The sequence below is a fragment of the Chrysochloris asiatica genome, unplaced genomic scaffold (assembly GCF_000296735.1).
Source record: "Chrysochloris asiatica unplaced genomic scaffold, ChrAsi1.0 scaffold00097, whole genome shotgun sequence".
Taxonomy (NCBI): domain Eukaryota; kingdom Metazoa; phylum Chordata; class Mammalia; order Afrosoricida; family Chrysochloridae; genus Chrysochloris; species Chrysochloris asiatica.
Window position 1 is genome coordinate 10,616,463 of NW_006408615.1, and position 17,701 is coordinate 10,634,163.

The window sequence follows — 17,701 nt, forward strand, 5'->3', positions numbered from 1 at the left end:
TATTGAATAGGAGCGGTGACAGAGGGCATCCTTGTGTGGTTCCTGTTCACAGAGGGAAGGCTTTCCCATTGTATGAACTTTTGACGTCCGTTACGCAGTTTCTTTATGACAGAATGAAAACTATTGTAGTTTACAAGGCCCTTCATGAACCTGTTCCTCCCTCCCTCCAACCTTACCTGCCCCCACCTCAGATTTGACACACTGGATACCAGCCTTTCTCAACAGGTTCCACCAGACAGTGAAGTTCTATGGGAAATGTTTTGAGTAACTTATTTTTCTCAGTTCTTTCAATGGTGGTATCTTCTAGTACCATTCTAACTGCGTAGGATAGCAATTAATTCCGTTTATACAGTGATAATTTCAGATCTTTGGCCTCAGTCCTCTTGCAGAACCCGCCCCCTGCCCTACACTCTCCAGCTGTAGGCAGCATTGGATTCTCATTTTTCCATCTAGGCTTTTTATGGGCTTTTACCTCTACCCCCCTACCCAACCCAGAATACTTTCCCCATTTCTTGTTCTGGATAACTTGTGGTCTCGGCTACAATGTCACTTCCTCCAGGAAACCTTCCCGGGCCCTGCCCTCCCATCTTCTTTTTTGTTTATGTTTCCTGTTACATGCATTGTCGTGTGACGCTGTAGGATAAGTGTTGGACTGCTAACCACAAGGTCTGCAGTTTAAACCTACCAGCTACTCCTCGGAAATCCTGCACAGGATCGCTATGAGTCAGAACGGACTCTATGGCACTTAGCAACAACAACAACATTATGGGCAGTTAGTGGGATAAAGCACTGGACTGAAAGGTCAGTTTGAACCACAAGGTTGGCAGTTCAAACTTACTAGCCACTCCTTGGAAACCCTATGTACAGGGTCACTGTGAGTCAGAACCTACTCGATGGCATTTAACAACAACAACAACAAATTTATAACAGCTTGTTTTCTAATCTGTGTTTACTCTTCCCTGCAACTGACCCGGAAGGTCCATGGAGGTGAGAACTCTGGAGTGTACCCCCAGAGTCTGGCACAGTGCTTGGCATTCATCTAGCTGGAAAGATGGCTAGATGTCACAGATCTGCCTCAAAGCATTGCCACAGAGCCTGACAAATAAAATGAGCGGGAATATGGAACCCTCTCCGGACTGAAGTAAGGGGCAAACTCAGAAATGTAGTTGTATCCTAGGAAAGAAACCTGCATTGGCTCCAAGGAGTCCCAGTCCTAGATTATTAAGTAGTTTCAAACCTACCCTTTTTAATTTATATATTAAAAATACCCTCTCAGTTTCTGACAGTAGATTGCATTTTGATTTAATGTTAACTGTTCTCTGCCCAATGAGAGAGACGAGCTTTCCACCATTTTAAAAAATGTTGCCTACCAGTGCGCCTTATGTTATATAAATGTTTCCTTTTAACTTTCCCCACCTACAGTCAACATTTATCCAAGGGCCCAGGGAAGAAAAAGCTGATTTAAATTAACACTAAGCACCTCACATTGCTGATAATCTGGCAGAGGACAGAGCCAACCAACAGTCAGTTAAAAGCTTTTTCTCTCACTTGGAGGGAAAAAGTCTGTGAATTGAGCTGGTCTACATTTGATTAACACCAGTGAGCTAATGTATTTCTTTTCCCTGCCAGGTTTGACAAGTACTGCCTGCCCCTGCCCCTGCCCCCGGAGCCCCACCACCAGCCTCCGCTTTCTGCTTACTAATAGACATTGATGTTGCGGTTTACCGCGCTGGACTGCAAGGACAGTTTGAACCGCAAGATCAGCAATTCAAGCTCACCAGCCACCCCTCAGAGGGATCACTATGAGTCGGAACACTTAACAACAACAGTAGACTTTTAAGGGCCCTGGTGGTTTGTAGTTAAGTGCTCCTCTGCAAACCAAAAGGTCAATGGTTCAAACCCACCAGCTGCTTTGTGGAAGAAAGATATAGCAGTCTGCTTCTGTAAAAAATTGTTGTTGAGTACCATCTAGTTGGTTCCGGCTCATAGCAACCCTGTATAGGGTTTCCAAGGAGCAGCTGGTGAACTTGCTGTTTAAAGCGACCTTGCAGTCCTGCGCATTCACCCACCACCCCAGGACTCCCATAGTAGGCTGAGGGGGCAGTTCTACTGTGTTGTGTAGAGTTACTGGGAGTTGGAATGGACTCAATGGCAGTGAGTGTGACTTGGTGATAGACATTTATTGAGCCAGTAATGTGCCAGGTGTTGCTCCAGAGCATGTCTCCGTGTACATACCTCACAGGCCTCAAAATGAACACGTTGGCATGTCAGCGGGCTTGGAGACACGTGCCATTGCTGCTCATCATCTTGCTGACTAAATCCTGTTGTTGTTAAGTGCTGTCGAGTCAGTTCCGACTCCTAGCAACCCAGTATAGGGTTTCTGAAGAGTGGCTGGTGAGTGTGAGCTGCCGACCTTGTGATTCAGACCAGCCTTGTGGTTGCGTGCTTGTCCTATAGTGCCACACCAGGACTCCAAATCCTAGTGGGAAATAACCTGCTTCCATAGCATGCTCTGGTCACATTGAGCCTATCTCATGTCCCCACATGATGGCCTTGGGCCCTAATTCGACCGCTAACCACCACCCCTAACTCAACAGCTCCAATCCCAGTCTGGCCAAAACTATGTTGTTAATCAGTCCAGTCCCCTCCTTCCAGTGCCTGTGAGTTCTGAGTTCGGCTGCTAAGCTCAAGGTCAACAGTTTTAAAGTTTGAATCTACCAGCCTCTCCGTCTGTGTGTCGGGGGGAGGTGTAGAATGAGACTTTCTGCTCCCATGAAGGTTGACAGTCTGGGACCCTATACAAGGTCACTATGAGTCAGAACCAACTCGATGGCCCACAACCACCACCACTTCTAGATGTGAAAATAAGGTAACTGTGAGCACTTTAAATTAAGAAAGGATTTAAATTCTCTTAAGCCATATTAAGTATTGTTGGTGCTAAGTGTTTGATAAATGAATGAGTAAATGAATAAACCAGAGAACACTTGTTTTTTTTTCTATTATTCTTATCACCACTGTTGGATGAATGAAATCTTAAATATTCCTTGTTGCAGCTGAATAGGGAAGCAGTGCCCTGGTTATAGGAAAATATAGTAATGGATGCAGAGAATATAAAAAACTAAGTAGGGTTTGTATCCTGCCATTTTTGAGTTGTTTTTCAGGTGTCGAGTAACTGGCAAGATGATCTCTGAGACCCCTTTCCAAAACTCCGTTCTTATAGTAGGGTCGCGTTTGAACTGACACATCTATACCTGCCAGCTGGCCTCCTGAGTCACTGTGCATAGACATCTCAGTGGACAGTATTAGAACCAGCATGCAGTATGCCAGGATTGCGGAGTTCTTTGAATCATAAGAAGCCAGGCAGCCAAGATTGAGATTAAGAATGCTGTAATCAGCAGCACTGTGTGTCAGCCAAGTAAACAGAATAATGATCCACTGGAGAAAGAAGTGGCATTCAGCTTCTGAAGATGTTCACAACCTTGGACACCCTATGGGGGTAGTTCTTCTCTGTCCTCTAGGGTTGCTATGAATCAGGAACAACTTGATGGCAGTGGGGTTTATAGTTAATGACAAAGTACTATAAGAACTTCCTGGTGTGGCACTGTTGGATAAGCACCAGACTGCTAGCTAGAAGTTCAGCAGTTCACACCCACCAGCTGTGCCTCAGAAACCCTATACAGGGTCGCTATGAGTGGGAACCAACTCGATGGCACTTAACAACATTAGAGCATCCATGGTTTCCTGGATGGCACAAACAAGTGCTCAGTCACTAATTGAGAAAGATTGGCAATTTAGACCCACCCTGAGACACCTCAGAAGACAGCATGGAAAACCTTCAGGAGCACAGTTCGACTCTGCACACATGGGGTTGCCGTGAGTCAGTTGGTTTGGTTTTATGGGGACTTTCAGGATGCTGGCACATATGGGGTCACCATGAGTTGGAATTGACTCGACAGCAATTAACAACACCAAGAACCTAAGAACAGCCATCAAATTCTTACGTTATAAAACTTACAAGAAATGCAATAATCTCTGCTGGTTTTATGTAGTATGTGCTTGGTACTGTGCTAGATGTATTTCATGCATTCTCTTTCAATCCTGAGTATTTTATAAGATGGTTGTTAGGTGTGTCGAGTCAATTGTGACTCATAGTGACCATGTGCACAGACATTCAATGGTTTAATGTTTTAGACAACCACTAGCCACATGCAGCTAGTAAGCACTTGATATGTGGCTAAAGTCACTGAGAAACTGAGTTTTTATTTTTATTGTAAGTTAAATAGCTGCATGTGTTCAGTAGTTACAATATTGGATAACTCTGGCTTAGACAAGTTCTCAGCTTCCTCAAGGCCCTATATGATCTGCTCGTCATTCATGCTACACATCTCTGACTTCTCACCCCTCACACACCCACAGTGGCCTCCTTACAGTACTGTAAACCCACCTGGTGTGACCCAACTCCACATGGATCTTTCTCTTTCAAATGTTACCTTCTCAAAGAGGCCCACCCTGATCACTCCTGAAACTCCCAGTGCCTGTATCCCGCTCTTACTCTTTGTGTATTCCCTATTTGTTGTTAAGTGCCAACTCATAGGGACCCTGTGTAGGGTTTCCTAGGAGCAGCTGGTGAGTTTGAACCACCAGCCTTGCGGTTCAAACCACCCTTGAGGTCGAGCCCTTATCCTACTTTGCCACACACACCAGGACTCCTATTCCTGATGGCATGATCTGCTTTACTGTTTCATTATGTTACTTACTTATTGACCTTCTCCCTCCCCTGCCCCATAAGTGCCATGAGAGATTTTTGGGGGTCTGTTACTTACTCAGGTATCCCTAGTGCCTAGAATGTTACTGTTGTGAGCCATCAAGGTGATTCTGACTTGACAGAATCCCATACAACAGACTAGAGCTGCCTCATAGGGCCTCCTAGGCTTTGAGCTTTACAGAGCAGATTGCTGGGCCTTTTGGCTGACAGGTCAAATTGCCAGCCTTTGGCTTGGCAGCCCAGTGCTTACCCTAGTACCTAAATTTTGTTATTGTTGTATACTGTTGAGTTAGTTCATAGTGAACCTATGTAAGATTTCTGAAGCTGTCAATCTTTATGGGAGAAGAAAACCTTATTGTTCTCCCTTGGAGAGGCTGGTGAATTTGACTTGCTGTCCTACTATGCTACCAGGGTTCCATAGTGCTTAAACCAGTGTCTAGAAGATAGCTGTCATTCAGTAAACACTGGTCCACAGATTGAACTTGTAAGATTCAGACCTAGCCCGTCTACACTAGAACCTGCGTTCTTATTCACTCTGCTATGCTTTTTCTCCTCGGAGTATAATGCTCTAAGAGTGGATGAGAGAAACTTGGATTGAAAGGACTCCACAAGAGAAAGTTTAAGTATCTCTAATCTGATCAGTTTCAACTGTTGTTGTTAATTGCCATTGAGTTGGTTCTGACTCATAGCAACCCTGTATAGGGTTTCAGAGGAGGGGCTGGTGAGCTTGAACCACCAACTTTGAGGTTTAAACCAACCTTGTAGTCCAGTGCATTAACCCACAGTGCCACACCAGGACTCCAGTTTCAACTGTATCGTTATATAACTTCAACGAAATAAAACAAAATGCTGTCGTTCAGACCACAAGCTGTTTTATAAATGGCAGTCCAAAAGATCCCATGAGCAGCACTATTTAAAACGCAGTGTTAACTACTGAACATTGTCATCAAAGATTCCATAGCAGAATCCTGAGCAAAAGAGGGAAAATACAGAACAGAATTTAAAATTCGTGTGAGCTCCAGATGTTCTGGAACCATGAAGACTGGATGAATCCCTGAAACTATATAATCTTTAAACCTTAAACCAAAAATAATCCCCTGATTATTCTTAAAACCAAACAGTGTAAGAGTTAAAATGGATAGAGGAAAACACTGTTAACTGATGTACATGAAGGGAATTACAGTCATTTTAATGAAATGTATATGACTTGTTAAATGTAAAACTGATGATTACTCTGTAGCTCATCACTCAGTTCACAGTAAAAAGTTTAACTTATAAAATCACATTTTAGGAATCCAAAATAGCACAGGAAAATGTAAAAAAACCCAACAATTTAACAACTAGTAAAGAAAGTCTTGAGCGTTGAGCTCTTTTAAAATTTATGCCTCAGATTACAATAGTGAATGATGCAGAAAGCATCAAAAGAAGATGGGAACCCAGCTACCAAAAAGACTTGGTCAATGTTCAACCATTTCAAGAGGCAGCATATGATCCAGAACCAATGGTATTGAAGGAAGAAGTCCCAACTGCACTGAAGGCATTGGGTAAGTAATAAGGCTCCAGGAATCGACAGATACAAATTGTTATGTTTCAGCTAACGTTTGCATTGCTAGAAGTTTTCACTCTTCTAGGCCAAGAAATTTGAAAGACAGCTGTCTGGCCAATCGATGGAAAAGAACTATATGCCCGTTCCAAAGAAAGATGACCCAACAGAATGCAGAAATCATCAAGCAATATCATTAATATAACATGCAAGTAAAATTTTGTTGAAGAGAATTTGAAAATGCTGGCAGCCATCTATCGACTGGGAGCTAACAGAAATTCAAGCCAGATTCAGAAGAGAGTGTGGAAGGAGGGATATCATTGCTGACGTCAGATGGATTTTAGCTAAAAGCAGAGAATACATGATTTATTGACTATACAAAGGCATTTGACTGTCTGGCTCATAACAGACTTTGGATAACATTGCAAAGAATGGGAATTCCAGAACACTTAATTGTGAGGTTCTTATAAATAGACCAAGAGGCAGTCATTCAAGCAGAAAGAATAAGGAATGATTTAAAATCAGGAAAATTGTGTCAAAATTGGACCCTTTTACCATATTTACTCAATCTATATTCTGAGCAAATAATCCAAGAAGCTGGATTATAAAAGAATGTAGCATCAGGATTGGAGGAAGGCTCAAAGACTTGAAATACATAAACTGATACAGCCTTCAGTGTGGATTACCCTTCAATGTGAAGAAAACAAAAATCCTCACAACTAGACAAATACATTTTCACTGTGATAAGCAGAGAAGAGATTGGAATTGCCAAAGATTTCATTTTGCTTGAATCCACAATCAGCGTTCATAAGAGTTGTTAGTGCCGTTGAGTCGATTCTGGCTCATAGTGACCCTGTAGAGGGTTTTCAAGGTTGAACCACCAACTTTATGATTCAAACTAACTTGCAGTGCATTAACCCACATTGCCACACCAGGACTCTGCTCATAAAATCAAGTCAAGAAATCAAATGGCTTATTGCATTGGGCTCATCTGCTGCAAAAGACCTTTTTAAAGGGTTAAAGAGCAAACTGGTCAGTTTGAGGAGTCAGGTGTGCCTGCCCTAGGCCATGGTATTTTAAGTTGCCTCATATGTATACTAAAGTTGGACAATGAATCAAGAAGACTGTAGGAAGCCTCTGAATTAAAGTCACTGAATAGAATTCAATCAAAGGTAGCTGTCATTACTTTAATTATTTCATTCTGTTGCCAAACAATGTTGTCACAATGTTTAACATAGAAAATCATCATCAAGCCCTCTAGATGTCTAAGAAATCTGCCATGAAACAAGGGACGATGGAGGGGAGTTCAGGAAAAGTTCAAATGAGAAGTTATTTTTATTTGGACGTTATCAAGAAGGAAGGGAAGGGCATTCCAGAAGGCAGAAACACCATGAAAAGGCACACAGAATGAGAATGCATGTCTTGTATAGATGACTTGTATAATGACACGCTTTGCACAGGAGTCATTAGGCATGGGAGTGTAGCAGACAAAAGTAGGGGAGGCTAGAGAGGCATGAACATAATCATCAGGAGCTTTGTGTGACATACTATAAAATGAACTTGGGCTATGAGCAGTAAGGATACGGTGGTGGTAAGTACCATGGAGTCGGTTCCAGCTCATAGAGACCCTGGACAGGGTTTCTGAGGCTACAAATCTTTATGGGAGCAGAAAGCCTCATCTTTCTCCCTCAGAACAGCTAGTAGTTTTGAACTGCTGACCTTGAGGTTAGCAGCCCAATTTGTAACCACTACGCTACCAGAGCTCCTTAAAAGAGCAAAATGATTCGATTTGTTATCTAGAATGTAGAGTCTATTTGTACTATAGAGAATAGGAGTGGGGAACTAGGCTGAAGGCATGAGACAAGTTAAAAAGAAGACTGTAGGAGCAGTGCGTTTGAATTATGTACTGTCAGAAGAACAAACAAATTCTGTCTTGGAAGAAGTACAACCAGAATTTTCCTTTGAATTAAGGATGGTGAGACTTGGTCTCTTGTACTGTGGACATGTGGTCAGAAGAAACCAGTCCACGGAGAAAAACTCCTAACGACATGGGTTGGCACAGTGGCAACGACAGTGGGTGTGAGGTTGGCGAAGGATCCAGCAGTGTTTTGTTCTGTTGTACATATAAAGTTGTTCTGAGTCGGAACCAACTCAAGTTGTTGGCACTTACCAACAACATATGGGATCAAATTGACCACAGCAACTCAAAAGAGCAGATAGGACTCTTGGGGGCAGCGAATTTATATTAATGAAGGAGGAACAACTCATAAAATGAGGGTGAGAATTAACACCACCTAGAGATTGTAATGTAATCAGTGTCACTGAGGTGTACATGTAGAAACTGTTGAAATGGAAATTTTTGCTGTGCATAGTCTCAACAAAAATAATTTTTTAAAAATAATGTAATGCAATATTAGTTTCCTATCTTACACATAGTAATAAACAAGAGGAGGAGACGTACTGTACCCACATTAATGAGAATCCAACCCAGTTTATCTTTGATTGTTGTAAATGCCGTCTAGTCAGTTCTGACTCATAGTGACCCTGTTTAGGGTTTTCGAGGAACAACTGGTGAGTTTGAATTGCTAACCTTGTGGCTCACAGTCCAGTGCCGAACCTACAGCATCACACCAGAAGTTCAGTTTATATTTTTTGTTGTTGCTGAGTGCCGTTGAGTCGGTTCCAAGTCATAGCGACCCTATGTAGGGTTTCCAAGGAGCAGCTGGTGAGCTTGAACTGCTTGGTTTTATGGTTCGAGCCATCAGTCGGGTGTCCGAGGAGCCATGGCTTCTTGTGTCTTTTCCAAGAAGAAAATGAGACTGGTGTTCGCTATCATCTAAAAGGTGTTTTTTTTTTTTTTTAAGTTTTTATTGTGAATTATGTGGGTTTACGTGGGAGAACATCAGTTTTACATTCACCCTGTCGTATTTCATTTCATTGCAATGATTACAGTCCCCTCCATGTGTCATCAAATAACCAAAGGATACACCCCACAGGCCCAGCCCCTGGCCATCAGCACACAGCCTCTCTCCCTCCCTGAGTCCAGTGTCCCCAGCTGCTCCATCAGTCCACATCATCATCTCTGTCTCCATGCCTGGCATCACTGCCTCTCTGGGTAGGGTCACGCTCTCAGCTCTTCTCACTTGATGGTCCCAGGGACCTCTGCTCCTGGGCTGCACAATCAATCATTCTCCTCCTTTTGTCAAAAAACATCTACCTCTATATTTCCTAGCCTCACAGTCAGTCCTGATGGCAGTTATTCACTATTGTACCACAAGAGTCTTATCCCCATTTCCTTTCGTCAGCCCGGTCCCAACAGATTGGAAATCATTCAGTGGAGGTTCTACCTATCCCTGCCCCATCTGGAACCAGGCTCCCTCTTGAAAGCTTGTAAGCCAGTCACTTCTTGCCTTTATATCCCCCCACCCCCCCATGTTGGGTTGTTGTTGTTGTTGTTAAGTGCCATCGAGTCGGTTCCGACCCATAGCGACCCTGTACAGGGTTTCCGAGGGTGTAAATCTTTACGGGAGTAGAAAGCCTCATCTTTCTCCCGCGGAGCGGCTGGTAGTTTCGAACCGCTGACCTTAAGGTTCGCAGCCCAATTCGTAACCACTACGCTACCAGAGCTCCTTCCATGTTGGGTAGTCAGTGTTTAAGTTGTCCATCCCTGTCAACCCTGTGTACCGAGGGGGTGGGAGTGATCCTTGCTGTAAAGATTTGTTCCCTTCATATTACAGTTTTTTAAATGGGTAGGTATTTATTTTGCCTTGCATAATTTACCTTGGAAAGGAAATGGCCGTCCTCATAAGCCCAGGCACATCCTTCTCCTTCCACACGCAGCGCTTAGCTCTACTGTCAGACAGTCACAGGGAACTATATGATCCTAAAACCAAAGGTGAGTGGATGATGCTTAATGTTCTCATATTTTCCACTGCCCTTCTCTTCATCTCTCGTCCAAAACCGAACACCAAATCCACTGCCACCGAGTCCACTCTGACTCATAGCAACACTCTAGGACAAAGTAGAACCACCTATAGGCTTTCCAGGGTTTTGACCTTTGCAAAAACTGACTGCTTCATCTTCCCTCCTGCCCCCTCAAAGATTAGCTGGTTCATTTGAACTACCATATTTTGGTTAGAAACTGAGTACCTAACCACCGCACCATCAGGGGCTCCTTTATCCCCCGTATTGTCATTAATATCTTACTGTTGTAGTGGCTGCCTCCCTCCAGTCTACCCTCCACCTCTCTTCCCTCAGGTTCATCTTGTGCACTGTGGCTATTAATATCATCTACAAGCCTGGATCAGTTAGCGGCCTCTGTTGTCTACAACCTCAATGTATCGCCTCGCCCCACCCCCAAGTAGAGGACAAGCTTCAATCCCAGTCCAAACTGCTTTGCTGGCATTCCTGCTACCCAGTTTTCCTCTCCCCACCCTCATTATACCCTGGGATCTACACTCTCAGGACCTCAACCTTTGTTCCATCTGTACATCTATGCTTCCTATTCCCTCTAGCAGAGACATCTACCCTGCCTTTCTGTACTCTCATTCGCTGGTAGAACTACATTCACAAAGGTAGTGGTTGTTGTTAAGTGCTGTCGAGTTGGTTCCAACCCACAGCTAAACTATAGGGTTTCCGAGGAGCAGCCGGTGAGTTTGAACTGCCGACCTTGCTGTTCAAACTGACCTTGTGATCCAATGCTTATCCAGTTGCACCACACCAGGTAGGTAGTTCTTTATTATATGCAACACCTTGCATTATTTGGACCACTGTTATAGAACTTATTGAACTCCTGGTGTGGTGCTGTAGGATCAGCACTAGACTGGGAACCACAAGGTCAGCAGTTCAAACCTACCAACTGCTCCTTGGAAACCCTATACAGGTTGCTATGATGGCACTTACATCATAGAGCTTGTTATTTTATGGTTAGTTAATTAATTATGTATATGGGTTTCTTTCCATCTGTCTTTGAGCTCCTTTAAGGCAGGACAGTGATCTCATTTCCTCACCTAGTAGAGTTTCCAGAAAGCACATAGTAGGTATAGAAAAAATGTGCATGAATTATTCAAATTGATGGCTTTTTCAAACTTTTGCTCTGTTGTTCTCTGAAATTGAGAAAGAAGAGCGGGCATAAAGTGTGTTTATCCTGGGTGGGTTCTGATAAGGGCCACTGACTCCCTTTCATCTCCTTAGCACAACTTCCCATATCACAGCCTTTCATAGTCCTAGAAAACCCCCACAAGAGGTTTACAATCATTTACTCAGGGTTTCAATGGTATTCTGAATTGACTCAGGCTGAGAGGCCATTCATTCCAATCCCAAGCAGCTAAATCTCTTTTTTTTCTCCACAGGGAAACAGCTGGAAGGCATCTGGTAAGTCAGGTGGACTCCCTACATTGATTGGTTTATGAAACAATGCAGCACCCCATTAATTTTAGGTTCCCTTTTGTGGCTTTCAGCTTGAAATCTTGTTCTGTGTGCCTTCAATTGTCAGGTCCCAAAGCAATTGATTCCCAACCAGAAGCTGATTTTACCCACGAGGGATATTTGGCAGTATCTGGAAAGGTTGTTGGGTAGAGACCAGGGTGCTACTAAACGTCCTACACTGCCCAGGACAGTCTTCTCCAACAAAGAATTCTAGAGTCCTAAATGTCACTAGTGCCCAAGTTGAGAAACCCTGCCATGTTAGCCAAAGCACGCTTTCGAAGCCCAGAAGTCTTAAGGGCCCACGTTTCTCCCTTAAAGCACAGATCTCACTAATGTTCTCCCATGTAAACTATCAAGTAATTCACAATAAAACATGAAAAAAGAAAAACACAGATCCTCTTGGTCTCTCAGTAATAGATCCTTCCCTGTCACACTCCAACCTGGTGAGGAACCCACAGGTCAGCAGGTGTTCCGTCTGAATTCCTAGTGCCCGCTGACATTTGGGTTGACCGGAATGACTCTTTTCTTTGTTTAACTAGAACCAAGAAGTAAGTAATATGAGCACTTTCCCCTAAATCAAACATCATCTGGTGTGGTCCTCAACATAGCCCAGGTTTAGTGCACACATTAGCTTTTAGAGCCTAGACCACACCTTGACCTGCAGAGCTTTATTTCAGTTATAGATGTGTGAGTCTCAAGGTGAACATCTAGGGATCCCTCCACAGCAGTGGTTCTCAACCAAGGGCAATTCTGCCTTCCACCCACCCACCTCCCCTCCCCCCCAGGAGATACTTGGCAACATCTGGAGACATTTTTTTGGTTTTCACAATTGGAGGAGCAGATGCAGTTGGCATCTAGTGAATAGAGACCAGGGGTGCTGCTCAACATTTTAGCATATACAGGAGAGCCCTCTCAACAAAGAATTATCCAGCCTAAATTGTCCATTGTCGGTGGTGCTGGTAAGTGCTGACTCATAGCCCCTTTATGGGGTTTCCAAGGAGTCACGCTGGGGTTTGAACTGGACCGCTCCAGGTCCAGTGCTGATCCTACAGCGCACACCAGGACTCCCGTACGATCAGTAGTGCCTTGAAAAGCCCTGACGCTGGCTTAGAGCTTATTCATGCCTTTGTTTGGTGACTTTTAGAAGCCTGGTCACCACAGTCACACCCATGGGCAGAAGTTATTCCCAGTGCAGTGTGGTAGTGAGGTGTTTTCTGGCCAATTTTACATTTTCAGGCTCATTCTGTCTCTCCTGTGTTGCAGGCATACCTCCATAGTTGTGCACAAGGATGAGTTCTTCTTTGGCAGCGGCGGTATCTCCAGCTGTCCCCCGGTGAGTGCTTTCCTCCACACCCTGACCTGCAGTCTCAGGTTCCTGGGGGCTCCTATAGACCAAGGACACTACTTCTGATTTCTAGTCCAGTATATGGCAGCCTGTGGCAGAGTTCCTCAAAACAACCTTACGGCTCTGCTCAAGGAAGCTTTCCTTAAGGCCCCCCCAGCCACTCCCCTGTGGGCTCCTCTGTCTCACACTGAGTACACATGAGCGTTCTGCCTCCACTGGGCAGAAGCTGAGACTGCATTGTCCTCTTGTGTTTCGTCACCAGCCCAGTTACTGGGTCATAGCATGAACCTAGCCAGCGCTAAGTTGAATGAAGCAAGAGGGGAGAGTTGGCCAGGTTACCCAGTCAGTAAGTAGCACCAGGACTAGAACTTGGGTTTCTCTAAAACCCATGTCCTTTTCCAGAAACTTGTCAGAGCTATCCAAGGGCCGTCACACAAGGCATGCAAGCAAAGGCCCAGCAACCCTTCATCTCATACTCCTAGGTAGGCAAGGCCTTTCATTAAGCCCCATGAATCCGACCCTGTAAATGTGTCTGAACTTCATCTGTCTCTCCATCATTTTCTTTCGCCAGAGTTTTTACCTTAACCCAGGCCACCCTCATATCCAGCCCAGACCACTTCTCTAGCCTCTTCGTGGCACTTCTTCCTCCGCAGTGACTGCTCCACTCAGGAGGCCAAGTGACTTTTTCCAAAGGGAATCTGGTCTTGGCGTTCCCCTACTTATTCCCATTGCTTGTGGACTAGAACCCAGAAAGCTCCTCATGACCTCCAAGGCCTTATCTGAGCTGGTCTCCATCTCCCTCTCTGATTGGTCTCTTGTTCGAGTTGTATCCTCCCCCACCCCCACCCCTTCTCTTTCCTTGCACCACCTGTATCTGACATCAGCACACCTCCCTGCTGTCCGCCTCATCTTTCAGAACTTTGTCACTGTTATAGGCAAGTCTCCCTTGACCCCTTGACGGGGCAGGCCTCTGCCACACAGGCTCAGGGCATTTGCTGCCCTTTAACAAGACCCCGATTGCAGTTTTTACATTGGTTTATGGGATCTTTTGGTCTGCCTTCCCCATTGTAATCTAGACGGCTCTGTTCTGGATTGTTCTTTATTCCTCAACCCCTTCCAGAGATCCTGTTTCTTCTCCATAGGCTGTTTCCTCGGTGATTGTTCTCTGTTTACCCTGTGGTAAGGGTCCTTGTAGACCTTCCAGGGGCCATTAAGTCCCTTGCCGAGGGAACCTCATCACCACCATTGGATTAGCCTCAAAAAAATGTTTTTAATCTGAGTTATAGAAATACTTGGCCAGCCTGGCAGATTTCTTACAGCCCTCCACATTTTCCTGTTGTAAAAAGAGACACGTGTCTCGCAAAGTAAAGCTAGCTGCATACTCTATGAAGGTAAGCCTGGAAAGTGGGCCTACTGAGGATGAGCCAGCTCTCATTGTCTGTTCTACCCACATGGTCAGGCATGGCAGGCCCTACTCTGAGCTGCTTTCTATCACCTAAATGGATTGGACGGTGTAAGGAGTCATACCTACAAGAGACTTAACTTCCCAGGGCTCCACTGGAAGCAAGAAGCTTCAACTTCTTAGGCAAGCTTCCAGCACATCCAATAGAGTGTTGCCAGAAAGTTCTAAGCCATTGTAGCCTGGATCCAAAGAGGAGATGATATTTTTCATCCATCTGTGCTACTTGAAAGTTAAAAAGGAAGTTGCAGCAGCGTGCTTGTAGTCTCCCATGGGAAGATATATTGCATGGAAATGATGACTTAATGACTTTTCTTTGGGCTGCCTCTTTTAGGGAGGGACATTGCTCGGGCCTCCAGACTCTGTGGTAGATGTGGGGAGCACAGAAGTCACCGAAGAAATCTTTCTGGAGTACCTGTCTTCTCTGGGGGAGTCTCTGTTTCGGTGAGTGGAAATGGGGGGCAGGGGGCTAGTGGTGTCTGCCTGCCCTGCTAGATAACCAGCCCCCGGGGAGGCCGCCACCATGACACGGCCACCAGAGCACCCGGCCTGGCCTGGCCTCATGACGAGAGCGCAGCACAGAATTGCTCTGAGACACATAGTCCACCCCAGTCTGCAGAGTTTTGCAGGAAGGAGGAGCTGTATTGTCAGCCTGTAGTGGCCAAGGGTTTTGTCATGACAATGAAAAGCATGTAAAGGGGCAAGGTGAAATACAGATCTAAGCTGATTTTCTCTTAAAGCACTGTAGTTGTTGCCAAAGAGTTAAGTTCTAACCCCAAAGCTCTGCTTTCATGAGTATAAAGATTTTCTTGAAAAACTGTATTGGAGCCATTCCCTTCCCTTTCATTTCATATTTCCCTTTAAAACATAATCTATTTGTAAAGGGTCAGATTGGCCAGAGTTCTCCTAACATCTCGAGGCCAGCGTCCTCCGGGAGTATGAGAGAGAAGGGGAACTGCAGTTTTCAGATGCAGCTGTGCTGACCACGCCGTTCCCTGGTGTAACTTGGTGCGTGCAGGTGTTGACTTGCTGGCTCTTATCTGTTCTCCATACCTTTCTCACAATATACAGGGGTGAGGCCTACAACCTCTTTGAACACAACTGTAACACCTTCAGCAATGAAGTAGCCCAGTTTCTGACTGGGCGGAAGATCCCTTCTTACATCACTGACCTTCCCTCTGAAGTTCTCTCCACGTAAGTGTGATCTCGTCTCTGCCCTCACTAACAGCCACCTCCTCTGGCCCCTCTCTCCTCCCCTGATCTCAGCAGAGTCCACCCAAGCCAGGTGGAGCCCATCCTGGTGGCAGTTGCTAACACAGGAGGCCACCACTCTGTCCTCTCTCCGGTGTTTGCCTATAGTACCTTCACCTACCTTGGAGTTGGACCAACTCTACCTGGCTTACATATCACCACAGAACTTAAAAACCCTCCTGAAACCACCTTCAGTGCTTGTACAGAATTCTGACATCTGTCTGCCATTGGGCACATGTCCAGTGAAAACGCAGTTGTAGCTAGAAGAGCCGAGAATGAGCAAGGCTGGTTCTGTACCAATCCCTTTGTAAGTCTGTCTTCACGGCCCCACGAGGGAAGATAGGATTGCTCCCTACTTGTCCTCGTACCTGAGCATGCAGTCTGTCCTCAGTGACACTGGCTTTGAGCACATTCTGCTGCTCCTCTGGCCCTGATGTGGGCTGTGCTCTTGTCAGCGTCCACTGGAAGGACACTCACTCACTCAGATCCATCCCCTCCTCCCTCCATTTGCTGACTCAGCCTTGGTTCCTTCTGACCTAGGGACCTGACAGGGACCTCAGAGGTTTGACAGGCTCAACAGGTGGAAAAACAAGCCCCCATCTCCTACCCATCACCTCTGGTGGGCAACTAAACCACAGCCTTTCTGAAGGATCTAGGTTACGGGACCCTGGGCATACTTAAGTAGCTAGAATGTTCTTGCTGGTAACTGTTGGATAGGAGGAGTCCCTGGGCTTGTCTGGTTAAGGGCTGGTATTTCTCTGTTCCACCTATGTGTGTTTTGGAGTACTTCATTCTCTTTGAAGTTGGGGGTGATTTTCAAAACTAGCAGTCGCCACTGAAGGAAAAGTCAGTGATTGAAGTGTGGGCAACCTGTTTTAAGGCTGCAGGAACCTTGGGGGGGGGGGCTCCAAACTCCAGTTGTTGCCATGTTGTTTGTTTTTTTCAGTGAAACACCTAGGCGAGCGCTTTAGAAAGTGACACTGATGCCTTTTGGCCACCTGGCGTTCATCACATGTCATGACTGTTCCCTGTACTCCCCAAGAGAATCCTGACTTTATCTTCTTAAAATCTTTTGTCCTTTGCCTCCATCAAACTTGATTTTTATCTTCTTATACCAAGAGAATCCCAAGTACGAGTACAGAAAGTCCCGAAAGCAAACCGCAGCCTAAAGAGGACCTCGAGGTGAAGGTCGTAAGCTGTGGTAGCTCCTGCCTCAGCAGGGCCCCCAGGAGTGAACAAGTCAGGGCTGGCTATTTGAGAGTTCTCCATCAAGAGTGCTGAGGTGTGAGGCAGGTGGGAAAAATAAATAAGTAGATGGTGTCCTTTGTCCCTGTGTGGAGCCCAGCCCAGCTTGCACCTCTGTCTCCCCTGCAGGCCCTTTGGACAGGCACTGCGTCCCCTCCTGGACTCCATCCAGATCCAGCCTCCCGGAGGAAACAATATCGGCAGAGCCAATGGCCAGAGCTAACAGGACTGCATGGGACCGCCCTGCCTCATCAGGGCTTTGCCTTTTTAAACAAAACAAACCCTAACCAGATTTCTATTTTATAATTTTACATCAGAGCTAACAACCAGGGGACGGCTTGTTACATTTCCCAGGGAAGGAGATCTTCAGGCTGCATGTAGGACAATGCTGCTAAGAAACAGAACAAATGCCACCCCTTCTAATAGTATTATACTAATTTATTAAGGTTGTCTTGTCTGTGAGTTCACTTGACGCTGTTTCCTAAGCGTCCTACACATGGAGAAAGGGAGGGGTTCTGCTTAAGCAGAAAGCAAGAGACACGGTTTGGGGAAGCCCCGAGAAAACACCCCCGCTTCACCAGGTTTCTATCACTCGTGGGACCCAGGTGAGTTTTACAACACCCATGGCCCTGAAGCAACTCCTCCGTAGTGTGAAATGAACCAAAG

The 17,701-nt window shown here is 45.4% G+C and overlaps 1 protein-coding gene across 1 annotated transcript in view; it reads left to right on the forward strand.

Annotated features, from left to right (window-relative positions):
* DESI1 (desumoylating isopeptidase 1) overlaps nt 1–17,425 on the forward strand; it is a 26,394-nt gene extending 8,969 nt beyond the window's left edge. The window contains exons 2-6 of the mRNA XM_006866866.1: nt 11,660–11,681; nt 12,999–13,068; nt 14,874–14,983; nt 15,611–15,733; nt 17,165–17,425. Of these exons, the coding sequence (XP_006866928.1) occupies nt 11,660–11,681; nt 12,999–13,068; nt 14,874–14,983; nt 15,611–15,733; nt 17,165–17,258 (419 nt within the window). The 3' untranslated portion in view covers nt 17,259–17,425. The remainder of the gene's footprint in view (nt 1–11,659; nt 11,682–12,998; nt 13,069–14,873; nt 14,984–15,610; nt 15,734–17,164) is intronic.
* The last annotated feature ends 276 nt before the right edge of the window (nt 17,426–17,701 follow it).